This window comes from Pelecanus crispus, chromosome 15, assembly GCF_030463565.1.
Source record: "Pelecanus crispus isolate bPelCri1 chromosome 15, bPelCri1.pri, whole genome shotgun sequence".
Lineage (NCBI taxonomy): Eukaryota > Metazoa > Chordata > Aves > Pelecaniformes > Pelecanidae > Pelecanus > Pelecanus crispus.
In genome coordinates, this window is record NC_134657.1 from 9,702,015 (window position 1) to 9,715,937 (window position 13,923).

The 13,923-nt window shown below is 60.7% G+C and overlaps 1 protein-coding gene across 1 annotated transcript in view; it reads left to right on the plus strand.

Moving 5' to 3' along the window:
* The window catches only part of AJAP1 (adherens junctions associated protein 1), a 34,134-nt gene that overhangs the window by 12,008 nt on the left and 8,203 nt on the right, over positions 1 to 13,923 (plus strand). The window contains 2 exon segments of the mRNA XM_075721740.1: positions 5,662 to 5,931; positions 5,933 to 6,377. Coding sequence (XP_075577855.1) covers positions 5,662 to 5,931; positions 5,933 to 6,377 — 715 coding nt within the window.

The window sequence follows — 13,923 nt, forward strand, 5'->3', positions numbered from 1 at the left end:
ACAGCTTTCCCCTCTTCCTCTTGCTCCAGCGTGAAAATCACCCGCCGAGGTGCGGCGGGCTCGTTCTTCCTCCAGCCGGCGCGTTCCTGCAAATACTCTCACAACGGGTCGTGCTCCCAACGCCGTGGTAGGACACGCGGCCGTGCTGCCAGGGACGCTTTTCCTAGAGCGTGGTGCCCGCTCTCCTGCCGTGTCTTGCCTGGGACGAGCGAACATCGCCCCGTCCCTCCGGCCGCGGCTCCCGCTCGCGCTCCAGGCGCTCACCAGACTATTTTTGTCGCTGTTTCACTTGCTGTTTGGAGGTATGAAACGCTCAGAGTTCGTAAATCATCCCAACAAGGACATAACCTTGATTCCCTGTGCAGTACCAATAGATTACCTAACAGGAGGCATGAAATGGAAGAATGGTGCCATTTGTATAATTCTGCATTAAAAATCAGCCTATTCTGCATTTAATGCTGCCTGTGAAGTGTCTCCGCTGCCAGGGGAGAAAGGGGCCGGTGTTGGAGAGCGACCAAGTACCTTCTGAAAGGGCCGCAGACAGGCACCTCTCGCCGGCGCTGCCCTGGGATCCACACTCGAGTGAGCCTTTTGAGCCTTCGGGAAGCGGGTTACGTGCAAGCGCCCTGCGAGCTGCTGCCGGTTTCTGCTTTGCAGTTTGTCAGAGCCGCTCGCTGCCCCTGATCCCAGTTAATTGCTCAGACAGATTACCGAACTCGGGGATTTCTGGGCGCGCAGCGGTCGCCTGGTTTTGCAGCCGCTGGATTAACCCGTGTCCTGCCAGCGGCATCAGGGTTCACTGGCGGCGCCGCCGTCCTCCGAGGGTCCCTGGGACCGGGGCGGAGGCGTTTCCCTCCCACTCCGTGCACCTCCTCCTGTGCATTGGCCACGCTGGGTGTTCCTGCTTTCCCTTCCTGCGTGCGCGCGAGTGGCAGCGGCCGATTTCCAAGGCAGCATCCCAAAGCGGCGCTGGGCTTTGCAGCCTTCAGAGCCGAGTGAATTAAAAACCCAGGCATTGCGGCGAGGCGGCAGCTTCTCTGGAAGCTCCGGCTCTCGCTGGGGCACAGCAGAGAAGTAGCCTGGCGCGAGGGTGAGGTGGCAGCGAGCCAAGGACCAGCACTGGGGTGCTGCCAGCCCTGGGCTCGTGGGGGTCTCGCTCCCATGGTGCTGCCGGACCCCGTGCTCCCACAGCCGCCTCTGCCCTGGGGGTGCTCGTGCCGGCTGCCTCTGTGGGTGGAAATGCAAAATAACGTGCGTGGCGGGTGGCAGAAGAGGGCTTTTACTCCATTTGCCCTGACTGCTCTCATCTTTTGTCTGTGCATTGTTTTTCCTGTGGATTTCTGTCCAACTTCCATACTGTGCCGCTCCGCCCGTGCACGCAGCTCCACCGTTCCCAAAGCGCTAAGCGACCGCCAGTGCTCCTTACCGATTTGGGAACAACATGGCGCAGTCAATGCAAGCAGCGCTCCACGCCCGTGCGGCCCGTGCACGTGCTTCAGAGCTGCAGCGGCGTTGCGGGAGCCGTGCCTGCGAAGCGACAGCCCTGCGGCGACGGTCCCGGCTGATGCCTGAGGGGCACGGATCTGGGCTCATGGCCGGGATGCGGGTCCCGGGGTGCCACGGGCTGCCTTTCCCAGGCCGCCGCTTCATGTGTTTATAAAGTAATCCCAGGGCAGAGATAATCTTGCATTTTCAGCTCTGCGGCAATCCGAGAACACTAACTGCCGGAGCATTTCTCTTGCTTGTGCGTGCTCCTCAAAACGCTCGGGGGCTTCTGCCTGTCCGCGAAGCTTTGTCGGGGCGGGAGGGATTCACTTGTCCCAGCTTTCCTGGTGGAGAAGGAGCTGAAGGCGCGCGGGGCTGGCGGCAAGAGCCGCGTTGCTGCTGCCCGTGGGGCGGAGAGGCCGGAGGAGCCGGAGGCGAAAGAGCTGCGGCGGCTTCTTCCCGAGCAGCGAAGAGCACGGCGAGCTCGCGTCCTCCAGCCTCCTTGAAATTAATCTCTCTCTTAAGTGCCAACTTTCCTCCTCTTCAAAGCAAACGGCTGCACCTGAAAGGATTTGAGAAGGGATTTTCATACCAGGGAGAGTTCTGAAACGGTGGGAAGGCTGCGGCGGCGCCAGCTGAAACACCTTTGACGCCCGTAACTCCATCGCCTCTGAAACAGAGATTGGCTCGGCTGAGCTCGGCAAAGCAACCCTGGAGCGCTTACTGTACGCGATCCCTGTAATTATCCGAGTAGTTTCTTTGAAATCTGCTCTTGTACTTCTCGCGAAGCGCGGGTAAATACTCGTAGCAGTTTCCCTTACTGTGTGAGAATGCGGCCACCTCTCCATCCATTAAGCCATGGGAGGGGATTTGTGGTTCGCGGGAGCAAAGGCTTTGGATGAGGAGGGCGAAGAAGGGATTTCATCTTCTCAAATATCTCTGCTGCTCATTTCTTTTTTTTTTTTTTTAACCCAATTTCAAAGTTTTGTTGAATTTTTCTTGGAATTTGTGAAGTGTTTTGGGATAACGTTCCCATTCACCTTCAAGATGGGAAAAGAAATAACATGAAAATTGCCCACGCTCCCCATCTCTCCTTGCGATGGAAACAAAGTTGTGCGTGTGCTTACGGGGGCAGTCACGAATAATCAAAATCCTGATTTCCAGAGGGCTCAGCGAGCAGCGTACTCGCAGCTCTGCCTGCTGCGTCCCTCCAACCCACCACATAACCCCAGCCGGGGCTGGGTCCGTGCCCCCGAACCGAGGCATACGGGTGCTACGTGCACGGCCGACCGATTTATCCCCTTCCCTACGACAGAAACCCACCCTCTGAGCGCAGCGGGCGAGTTATTCCGTGCGCTGGGAGCGGCGACGGTTCCTCTTGCCTCTGCTTGCCGGCCGGTGGGGTGCAGCTCGCGCAGCTGGAGGGGGGTTTGTGCCATTTGATGTCTCGGCAAAGCTCGAACGTCCTCCCAGCCTCCGAGCAGCGGCGACGTTCTGCTCGCGCGTCCCGAGAGGCGAGCGGGTGCTCTCCTGCCTGCTGCGGCGATGGGGAGGCAGGGACCCGGGAACTCCCCGGGCGCGGCGTTTCGGGCGCGGTGGGCTCGCGTGGGACGGCGCGCGTTTTTCTGGGGCAAATACAAGGCAGCAGGACCTCTGGGCTGGACGTGCCCTGCGCCATGGGTTGCCCGTGGGATGCGTGTCTCTCACCGCCAGCTTTGGCAGGGTGCTCGAGCGGGGCCGGGGGAGCAGGAGGGGTGCCAGGAGCGGTCCTGCGGCCGAGCCCACGGTCCCTGGCTGCCGCCGGCCCCGCCACGCGCTGCCGCATCCCCGCCGCCGCCGAGCACATCGCGCTGCGTTGCCTAGACAACGGCAACTCCTACACACTGCTATTTATGCTGAAGGACACTTGCTCTTATCTGTTGTTGCAAAGCCCTCAAAAGATTGCATGCCACGCAAAATTCCTCCGAGGTAACCGGGCCCGCTGCTCCCATCCCAAAAGCCACCTCCTGGGGCCGTGCCAGCCGGCGGGGTGGCCGGGAGGATGCTCCTTGGGTGACAGCCCCTTGGCCGGAGTCGCTCGGAGGAACGCGGGCGGGAGGGTGAAGCGTGCCGTCCTTGGGGCAGGACGGTGCTGCCGGCGGCTCTGCCTGCCCGGTGCTGCCCCGTATGGAGCCGTGGGTGTCCCCCGCCGCGTCCCGCCCCGTCACCAGAGCCTCTGGCCTGGGGAGCGATGCCAGGAGCGAGGGACACCCCTGCCCGCGGGTGTCACCCGGCGCTGCCTGGCCGTGCTCGGGCACGGCGCTTCTGGTGCGCCGGCGGGAAGCCGGGGGTTGCGCGTTGCGTTTTCCTCCGCGGCTGCCCGATGCTGCAGGGGAGCGAGGCAGGAACGCTCGGGAGCAAGCCCCCGCAAGCTCGGGGCTGCCATTGCCACAGCTTGAGAATGTCATGAGCAAGCAGGAGGAAATGGGAAGAGGGGAAAAATCTGTTTTTCCTGCGAGCTGCCACTCCCAAGCGCCAAGGACTGGCGTTTTGTCTTTCAGAAGCTTCCGTGCAGCAGCTGGGATTTAGCGAGCACCAAGTTGGGGCTGGGCACGTCTTCACTCGCCTCGTTCAGCGGCTGCGAATAGAAGTGCCTCGTGCACTGCTTCCTCGCGGCGAGCCGGACGGGCAGGGAGGAGGTTTGGGGTGTGCGAGAGGTGGTCCCGGGGCTGTAGCGCCGGGGAGCTGCCCGGCACCTCTCCTGCCTTGCAAGGAGACGTTTCGGATGGCGGCAGGGCGGCGGGCAGAGGCGGCGGGCAGAGGCTGCAGTCGAGCCTGCCGTGCCGCTGGAGCAGGTGTGGGCGTTGCTGAGGTGAATCTGTGTTTAATGCTCTCGCTGGAAGCCTGAGCTCCCGACTCCTCGCCGGCGGAGACGTGGGGTTGCCTGCGGCACCGCTGGTGCATGGCGCGTGGGGGATGCTCTTCGTGCCGCCCCCCGCGGCACTGCCACCGCTCTGCCGGCCTCTAAAAAAACCCGCCAACAACATGTTTTGGGTGGTTCGGTGTTTTTTGAAGCCTTGAAATCCTTCCTCCCCCAGCCTGAACTATTTTGGTTTCTGTTGGCTGTTTGTAGCTCTTCCCTTTCTCCTTCTGCGCTCTCTCCCTGCGTCGCCTTATTCCTCCCCAAAATAAATGCTGTTACGTTTTGAAAAAATACCCAATTAGGAAAAAAAAAAAAAGAGATCCTCTGAGCAGAAAAAGGCTGTGCCTGAGAGTATCCAGGTCAGCTCCTTTAGCTTCATTTGCTCACGCATGGAGGGAGTGTACAAATGCTTCTGTCAACCAGATGCACATTTTGCAGTGCTACCAAGGACTTTACGGGGCGCAGCGCTGCGGAGGATTAGTCTATTTAGCCACATAAAGCTCTCATTAACTCCTGCTGAGTTCGACAAAAGTCTTTCTTGTGTAAAAGCTGAATAAAATGGAGTAAAGATTTTTGGGCTTAGGCCTAATAATTTTTTTTTCTGGGGAAAAAAAAAAAAAAAGGAACAGGAAGAATTTGTGTATCGCGCGTTTTCTTACCGTGAAACACCGTGCTTCACGTGGGGCAGCATCTTAGGGGAGGGTGCGGTGCCGCTGAGGAAGGGCAGTAGGAGCTGGGCTACGCGTGCAAACGCGAGAGCGCGGGTTCTGCTTCAGCTCGTCGAGGGACTGATACCGCCGCCCTCTGCGGTACCGCTCCTCGTACCCTGGCTTGGAAAGCTGGGGAGCAGGGCCCGGCTCCCCGAAACCCCTGCGACTTAGAGACCCCGGAGCAAAGGCTCTCGCTGCCGGCGCTCCGCTTGTGCCATCTGCTTTAGATAATTCGTCTGAAGCGGCTGAGTTTGGGCAACGCGGGTGCTGGCCGCTTTCTTGGGGCTTTTCGTGGTAAACCCCATCCTCGAGTCATTCACAGCATTCACAGATCCGCTGAAAAGCGGCCAAGTCGGATCTTCGGATGGGGATCCTTGATCTGCCTTGCTGGTGGTGGGTTTCGCGGTGGGCGGAGGGTGGGGAGGGGGCGCGGGGTGCCCTGCGGTGCTGGTTTGGGGGGCGCTGGCTGGAGCACCGGGGCAGGATGGCGGCACCGCTCTCCTGCGCTGCCGGGGCGTGTTTCGGGTGTCGGGCTTGGGGAGCCGGGGCGTGCCATGCCTGGAGGGAGCGCGGGGCTGCTCCCCTGCCTTTCTAACGCGGTCGCTGTCTGTCTGCAGGTCAAGTTGCCCGCTCGGAAGCCATGCTTGGATTTTAATAGCCATGTTCCACCTAGCCATGGACCTCGCCAGCTGCCAGCCCCCAGCCAGCGGCGCCGGGGGGAGGCTCTCGCCGCGGCCGGCGCTCCGGCACAGACTGTCCCGCGGCTCGCTGTGGGGCGCGGGGAGCGGGGAGGAGCTGCGGCGCCCCGGCCCCCCTTGGACCTGCGCCCCCGCGCCCCCCCCCGCAGAGACCCCGCTCCCGCCGGCCGCCCCCCGCCGCCCCGCTGCCCGCCGGCCGCCCCCCGCGCCGGCCCCGCTCCCGGAGGGGCCGGCGGCACCTGCGCGGCCGCGGCTTCGCCCCGCGGGACGGGCGGTCCACGACGCTGCCCGAGGTCATCGTCTGGGGCCCCACGGGCGAGGAGGACTCCCTGGAGAGCAGCACGCTGCCCGGCGCCTTCGCCACCACCACCGTCACCACCGCCGCCGCGACCACCACCACCACCGCCGCCGCCACCGCCGCCACCACGCCGCCTCGTGAGCCCCCCAGCACCCCGGCTCCCGCGCCTGCCGGGGACACGCCTCGCAGCAGCCCCGGCCGCACCAGCACCGCCGAGCCGGCCGCCGGCCACAGCAGCGGCGGCAAGGACGCTCGCCCGCCCCGCGGGCTGGGAGACAGCACAGGTAGGGTCTGCCGGGGGCGGCGGCGGGCAAATCGGGGGGGCTGGGGGGTCCCGGAGCGGAGGGGTCGCTGCGGCACGAGCCTCCCTGGCGGCAGCACCGCCCAGGACGGAGAGAAGCGCGTGGCGTTAAACACGAGCCCTCGGGAGGCAGACGGCAGCTCTGATCCGTCGCTTTTATCCGAGGCGTTTTCCAGCAGCGTGCTGTGGTTTTCCCATTAGCGGCATCCATCCACAGCCCATCTCCCGTAATCGCATTTAGCGCGGCGCTCGGGCACGGCGATGCGTTCCCCCAGCGCTGTCTGCTGCGTGGACGTGGATGGGAAAGCTGCTTCCCATTTATTTCAAATTCTATTTGTTATTGCCAGTATTAAACTGTGGGATACCGTTGTGTAGTTTACGGAATTTATTCACTGTGCATCGACTGCTTTTAGCCCACAGTGATTTTCTAGTCAAATCGAAAAAGAATTTTATGGCCTAATCTTAATCCCAATTAATTTATCTCACCTGCCCTGCGTGGCAGAAAGAAGGCAGGCAACCATAGTGTTGCTCCTGACTTAACGGAGTTATTTATAGCGGCAAAAAACCCTCCCGACCTACACACCTTTTAAAAAAACGCTGGAATCAGCTGGATAAATTAGCGAGGGAGTATCGATAACGACTGCCGGCGTGAGCTGCTCGCTGCGTGACACGCGTGACGAGATCTTCAGCCTTATCCCCCCAGCCCTCGTGGGTCGGTGCCTCCGGGCTCGGCGGCGGCGGCCGGTCCGGGTGCACCGGGTCCGGTGGGCTTGTTGCCGGCTGCGGCAGCATCCGCCTGCTCCGTTTGCAGCACGTGGGAGGATGGCGCCGGGCACGTGCTGTAGCTTGATGGAGTCGGCTGCCTCGATTAGGCGAGGACGAGCTGCCGGCGCTGCCGCGTGCCTGCCGGTGCATCGCCGCCGCTGCCCCCCCGGGCCAGCAGATCGGCAGAGAGCCGCAGCCCCGAGCCCCCGCGTCCCCGGCAGCCTCCCGGGGGTCCGGCTGCTTTGAACTGCCGGCTCTTAGCTCTCGTTAGGGGCTTCTTCCAGGATTGGCGTTTTTGCTGATTAACTTCTTTTCCCTGAGCGGTGAATGCGATAAACTCCTTCCCGGGGCTAAAGGACCTTTTTGATCTCAGCCCACCCACCCTAAATTGAAAAGTGCCTGAGCTTCCGATCTGCTTTTCCTGCCGCTGCCGGGGCTGGGCGCCCAGGGCAGCTCCCGGCCAGGAGCGCCGCGCCCCTGCAGCGCCTCGGGACGAGCGTTTCGGGAGCCAGCGGCCGACGGCGTCTCAAAGCACCGGCCGTGCCGTCGCTGGTTTTGCTGGCAGTGCGCCTGTGCGAGGCCGTGCATTTTTCAAGCCCAGCTCCTCTCTCTTATATAAGCTTTAGCGGCTGGAAGTGTTTGTTCTCTGCTGGGAAAAACATATGGCTGCAAATTAGGATTAGGTAACTCGTCTGTGCTCTTTATTTGCCTCAGCGAGCATTGAAAATCCCCGTCCTGCCATCCTGTAAGGCACCGCGCGTCGCGATAGGAGCCCGAGGCGGGCGGGGAGGGATGCTGCTCTCACAGCCTGTGGTCCCTCAGCTTTCTCCGGCAGCAGCCCCGGGGGTCGGGGTGGTCCCGCTTGGGCACCCAAGGGAGCTGGGGCCGTGCTGGGAGCCGGCGGAGCCGCCCCAGGGCTCCCGCAGCCGAGCAGGACCACGCTGCCGTCGGATCGGGTGCTGCTGTCGTGCTAGCGAAGGTGCCGCGTGCCCCCCGTGTCCCTCCTGCGCCGTGCGCTCGCGTCCCTCTGCGTGGTGCTTAGTTGCTGGCTGGGGCTAAACCACGACAGCGTTGCCGGAAAGGGACTCGCTCCCGGGCGCCGGGTGATGCCGGGGCACCGTGGGGGTCCTGGGGGGGCACGGGGTGGGGGCACCTCGGCGAAGGCAGCAGCGCTCGCGGTTAAAGCAATCCCGCTCAGCTAGATCTTCCTCTCGCCCTGCTCCCCCGTGCTGGAGAAGCGAGAGGGGAAAAAAGCGAGAAACAACATCTCCGTGACTCACTAGCAGCAAAAACAGGCTTAAAAAAATTCCCCTGGAACAGCAAATGCTCTGCGTGTAGGTAGGAGAAACGGCAGGCGAGCGATTGCTTGCGCTGTCCGGAAAGAAAAGAGCGGCCGGTGCGTGCCGCGCTGCTGCGGTGGGTGCCGCCGTGCCGGGCAGCCCGCAGCGCAGGGGCGTTTGTCCCGGTGCCACCTCTGCCCGCCCGGCGCCTGGCAGAGCGCTGATGGCAGTCAGATGGGGACGCAATATGTTCACCCAGGTGTAGTTTATGCTTACGCTGTTCAAAACCGTGCTTCCTTTTTCGGGGGCTGTCATAATCGCTTTACAGTGGAGCACGGAAAGGGAGAAATAATTAAAATTCCAGTGTGCTGCGGGAGGCAAGGGCTGGAAGCAGCTTTTGCCGGGGCAGCCGCGGGGCCGCTCTCCGTGCGGGCTGGGCTCCTCGGCCGAGGCAGAGCATCCTCCTGTCCTATGGGCTCAGCTAAAAAACAGAAGAAAAGAGAAGAATGAATCGGAGGCTGTCGGAGCGAAGGCATGAATTGCGCTCGCTGGGTTGTCTGAGGCTCTGCGCTCAGTATTATTAGAATAAAGCCATCTTTAATTAAACCTTTAAGTGCTTTATAAGGCAGAAGACTTTATGTGCCGTCTGCCGCTCTTAATAGTGATTTGATGGCCTGTACGCAACCAGTTTGGCATCGTGCTCGGCAGGCAGCGTGCTCGGGAAGGAGCCGGTGCTGAGGTGCGTTCCCGGGGTGGGGGGGATTGCCGGCCGGGGGTGCTCCGGGGTGGAGGTGTGGGTGCTGGCGTGGGCACCCGCCATGCCGGCAGCCGGAGCCGAGCTCGTGGCGTGCCCCAGCCCGCCCTCTGCTCCCTCCCCGCCGCTGGCCGGGAGCGTATCGGGAATAAATAATAATAGAGAGACGTTCGCTTCCCCGCTGGGAGATGACCCTGCCTTCAAAAAGAGGGTGCAGGAGAGGGGGCGCTGGATGCAAGGAGATAGCGGATGCAAAAGGCTTCAAAGGAATTAATTAAAGATAAAATGTGTTTAAAAGAAGACCCTGGGCGGTTGGGATGGAGCCGCCGCTTTGATCCGCCATGCAAAGGCGTGGGGAGCCGGTGCGGCCGGGGGCCGGAGAGGAGGCGAGGGGGTCAGACGGCGTCTCCTGGGCCAGCGCCCGCCGGACGCCTTTCCCGGGAGCTTCCCGAAGGATTCTTTGTAAGGCCATGCATGGGCTGCGTGAGAAGGTGGGCTTCCTTAGGAGTGGAGGGTGAGGGCTGACGCGAGGAAGGAGCGTGGCCGTAAGCAGAGCTCTCCCTGGCGAGCAGAAGGGGCTCTCTTTCTCGCCCGGCTTGGCAGTGTCGTGTGTGCCTGTGCGCCTTCGCCCACGTGCGCCTACATGAGCCAGAAGCTCTCCTCTGCTGCTCTCAGAGATATTTATTGCTCGGTGATACTTGCTGTAACACCTGAGAAGATAAGTCCCAGCGTCTTTAGCGTAAGCCTCTAGGATCTTTGTTCTTGGCAAGAATATTGCACAGCAGCAGCAGGATATTCTCCTTTCATCAGTCCAACCCAAAACACCGGGAGGTTTCCAGGAACCTTGGGTTTTTGTGCTGAAGAGCTGCATTTTCCCTTTGGGATGACTAACGCTCGCTGGGCTGGATTTTGGGGCTGATGGCCCTGATTTACCAGGTGGAAAACCGAGGGGCTTTGCCTGCACAAACTGCTGCGAAGGCAGGAGGGGTGTCAGGAGGAGCAGCCCCAAGGCGGTTTCCCAGCAGGTCGGGCAGCAGATGAACCAGCTCTGCCCCAGAACAAGCTTTTCCAAGACGACTCCTGCCGTATCTCCTCCCCTGCATCTAACCCTCGTGAGTTTTGTAAATTATTCCTCTTACAAGCTGTTAAACGGCAGTAGGGTTTGTGTTATGGCAAAGGCTGACCGATCCCCCCGGGAAAGGCCATTTGTGGCTGCGGCACAACGGCCACGCAACGCTCCCGATTGAATTTTTCTGTCCGAAAGCGGTTTTATCGGCTAGATGAGGCTTTTGGGGATCAGATGGGTTTTCTGATGGCTGGGGAAGCTGTAATGCCTCAAGTCCAGCCGGTTTTCCCCAGCCTCTCCGCGATGCCTGGGAGGAGGCGGAGGCGTCCCGGCGCCCGTGGCGTGCAAGAGCGGAGGAAGGAGACTCGTGGTGGGGATGAGGACGGGATGCCGAGCCCCGCGAGAAGACCCCGCTTCAGAGAGAGCCCCTCCTGGGGCAGCCGCCGGCACCGATGTCCCCACATCCAAAGGCAGCTGGGGACGATGCCCGGCACGGGCAGCCGGCCAGCTGCCAGGCTCCTGTGCCTGATTGACTGGCGTGGAGCGGATCCTCGCCGGTGGCTGCCGTCTCGCGTTGCCCACTCCGCTCCCCGGAGATGCGGTACCCGATGCTCAGCTGCTGCCGACCGGGGAGGCTCCGCGGAGCCCGTCAGCCCGGCCGTTCCCCATTCCAGGCTGACGTGCCTCTTCCAGCTGTATTTTGGGGTGCAGGCAGGGAGCCAGGCCAAGTGCCGTGGATGGTGGCTAAGCCACCTGAGAGGAACCCTTCGCTGGTATGGCCGTTGCGGGCAGCAGGTACTGGCGTGTCCGTCGGGCTGGGGGACGCGGCGTGACCGGCTGCCGGACGCGCGCCGAGCCGAGCACGGGGCAGGGCGGAGGCGGTGGCGACAGCTCCGGTTGTTGGCTTCTGCGCGGCTGCGATGCTCACCGTGGAAGTTCCTTAGAAGGTTATTTTGGCCAGCAACAATTGCCACGGCACCGATTCCATCTGCATTTCCATCGTTTCCCTCCCTATAAGCTATTCAGCCGCTCCGGGAGCCAGTTGCTTTTCGACGGTCGTTACTGGGAGCCCATTTGGGCTGATGGTCTTTCCTGCGATGCTTGGGTTGAGGAGCGAGAGGGAGAGGCGTTAGGGCCTGGCCGTGCACGTGGAAATCCTGCCGGAATCAAGGACGTGTCTCTGGCTCACCCCCACGGTGCCGACGGGCCTGCCCTGCTCCCCGCCACGTGCCGGCAGACCCGGCCCTGGCTTCTTTAGGAGATTTACCCTCTTTCGGCGTTCCGACTTAAATCGGGAGTTGCGGGAAGGCTGAGGCAGAGAGGGGAGGAGCAAGGGAGCGATCCGCACGGCACGTGCGCGGGAAGGGGCTTTGCTGCTCGCTGCAGCCCTCCCGGCTGGGGCGTCGCAGGTATTCGGAGCATCTGTTGTTTTTCTGCCACTAACGGTAACTCAAGATTATGCTCTGCAAAAATGGAACGGAGCTGTTTTTTCCTTTTTTAATTTTATGCAGCTGAGAGGCCTTGACGAGGGTCTTCAAAGAGTTGCGGCTCGTAGCTGTTTTTATTGGGAAAATGAAAAATATGGTCTCCCTAACCAGAGCTGTTGAAGTGAAGGCCTTGGGGGATAGAGGTTCTCTTTGTTTTTAATTAAGAGCTTATATCTCCTGTTCGCTGCCGTTGCGCACTCCTGCAGTAGCAAGACATTAGTCTCGAATGGATTTTCTCCCGGAATTAATTCTGTTGATGCAGAGCTGTCCGGGAGCCGTTTCAAAAGGTGGCCGGAAAGGCCAAAACTCAGCGCTTTCATCTTGGTGGCAAATATATGGCCTTTAAAATAACGCATTAAAAAAAAAAAAAAAAGCCCTGGCGTTTGCTTGCTTTGAGAAGATGGGTTTTTTTCCTCGGGACGTGGGGAATTTGGAGTTGCGTTTTGCGGGTTGATGCCGGGCTGCTGCCCGCGGGGATGCCGAGGCTGGGTCTCCCACCGCCGGAGGGGACGAGAAGTCCCCGGCGAGAGCGGAGTGTGCTCGGACAGTGCGAGAGTGGAAAAACCCAGCAATATTTCAGTGTTTCCAAGGGTTCAAAGAGCGCCTTTGAAGAGCTTTCCCTCCTGGCAGGCGACACATTAAATTCTGCTGCACTAGCAGAAGCGCAGGGGTTTGGACACGCTTTCAATTCCATTAAATACTTCTCCTGTAATTACCCTCGAGTTAAATGGTCACTGCGTCAAATTGCCTAGTAAAAGCCTTGTAAGAGGGAACCGCTCGCAGCCCCCTCGCCGAGATGAGGCATTTACGGCTGCCGCGGCCGGCACCGGACAGGGCGGCAGCTCGCCGGCGTCCCTCCCCGATCCCGCGCCAGCCCCTGCCCTTCCTGCAGCTTGTTTCTTCACCGGCTATTAACGCGTAATTAAATGACCGCCGGGCTCTGTAACTCGCTGGGATCGGAGCTTTGCCATTTGAAGTGTTTGCCATGGAGAGGAGCGAACAAAACCGAGCCACCATAATTCCCGCTGCCAGGCTCTCTCCTGCAGCCGGCCCCGCGTTCTGGGGGCGCAGGCTTTCACTGTGAGTTACGCGCGCGCCAGAAGGCTTCTCACACCAGAGGAGGAGGGTAATTTTGCTTTATGAGCTATTGATTTTATCCTCCAGGTCCCTTTCCTCCAGACAGATTGGGCTCCTAGGGCCACGTTTGAAACAATGCTTCGCTCTTCGCAGCCACCTCGCTCTTCCCTCTCGCCTCGTCCCCCGGCGGTGTCTCCTCCGGGATGTTCCCCTCTCCCGGGATGCCCCGTCCATTAACACCTTCTCTTGCAGATTGGATATTTCTGTTCGATTTTGCGCTTTCTTTGAAGGCCTAGAGGGAAGGATCTGATATATTTGCAAAGTAAGAATAAAGACCTATTGGTCTTTATTGCAGTGGGTATTGCTAGAGGGCTTCCCAGGGAATCATCCCAGTTACCCATCCGGCCCCTTTCCCTCTTCCCATCGCTGCCGTGGTTAACGCTGTTGGGAAGAACATTTCCCGTCCCATTGAAATCCCCCCGGGCTCTAGTGCAGGATTAATATGCGATGCAAAGGAACCTTGTTCTGTGCCGGTACATATGGCAACTTCTGTGTGTGATGGAGTCTAAAATTATCCAGCCCTTCTTAAAATCCATGCGTCCTGCTCCGAAGAGCTGCCATCCTTCCCAGTGCTCAGCCACCCGCAATCTGTTCTGCCTGCGCCTTTCCCGTTACGTAAGTGCAAGGATTAATTGCATCGTTAGGCTCTCCCGTGTCCCTGCCGCCTCCGCCTCGGCTCCCATCTTTGCAGAAGGTCTCATTTCCGACGCCGCTTCTGTTTTCAAAGGAATCGGGCACTGGGCTGTTTTTATTTTATTTTTAGAGTCTTTCCTTTTATCTTTTTCGGCAGTGTCCCACTGGGAGCTGCTCCAAGATTGCTGCGAAGGATACGGCTGGGCTGGCTGCGCCGGGGCGGGCGTCGCTCCTGACCCGGCACACGCGGGAGCACGGAAGCACCGGGGCGGGCGTGAACTGGGGGCTGGGAGCCGCCGGCTGTGCTCCTCGGGTCTGTCGGGACACGGCCCCCGTCGTGACCATCCTCCGGGGACCCGAAACGATCCTGCCCACCGGGAACGGTGTCCCCGCGGGTGTTGGTTTTC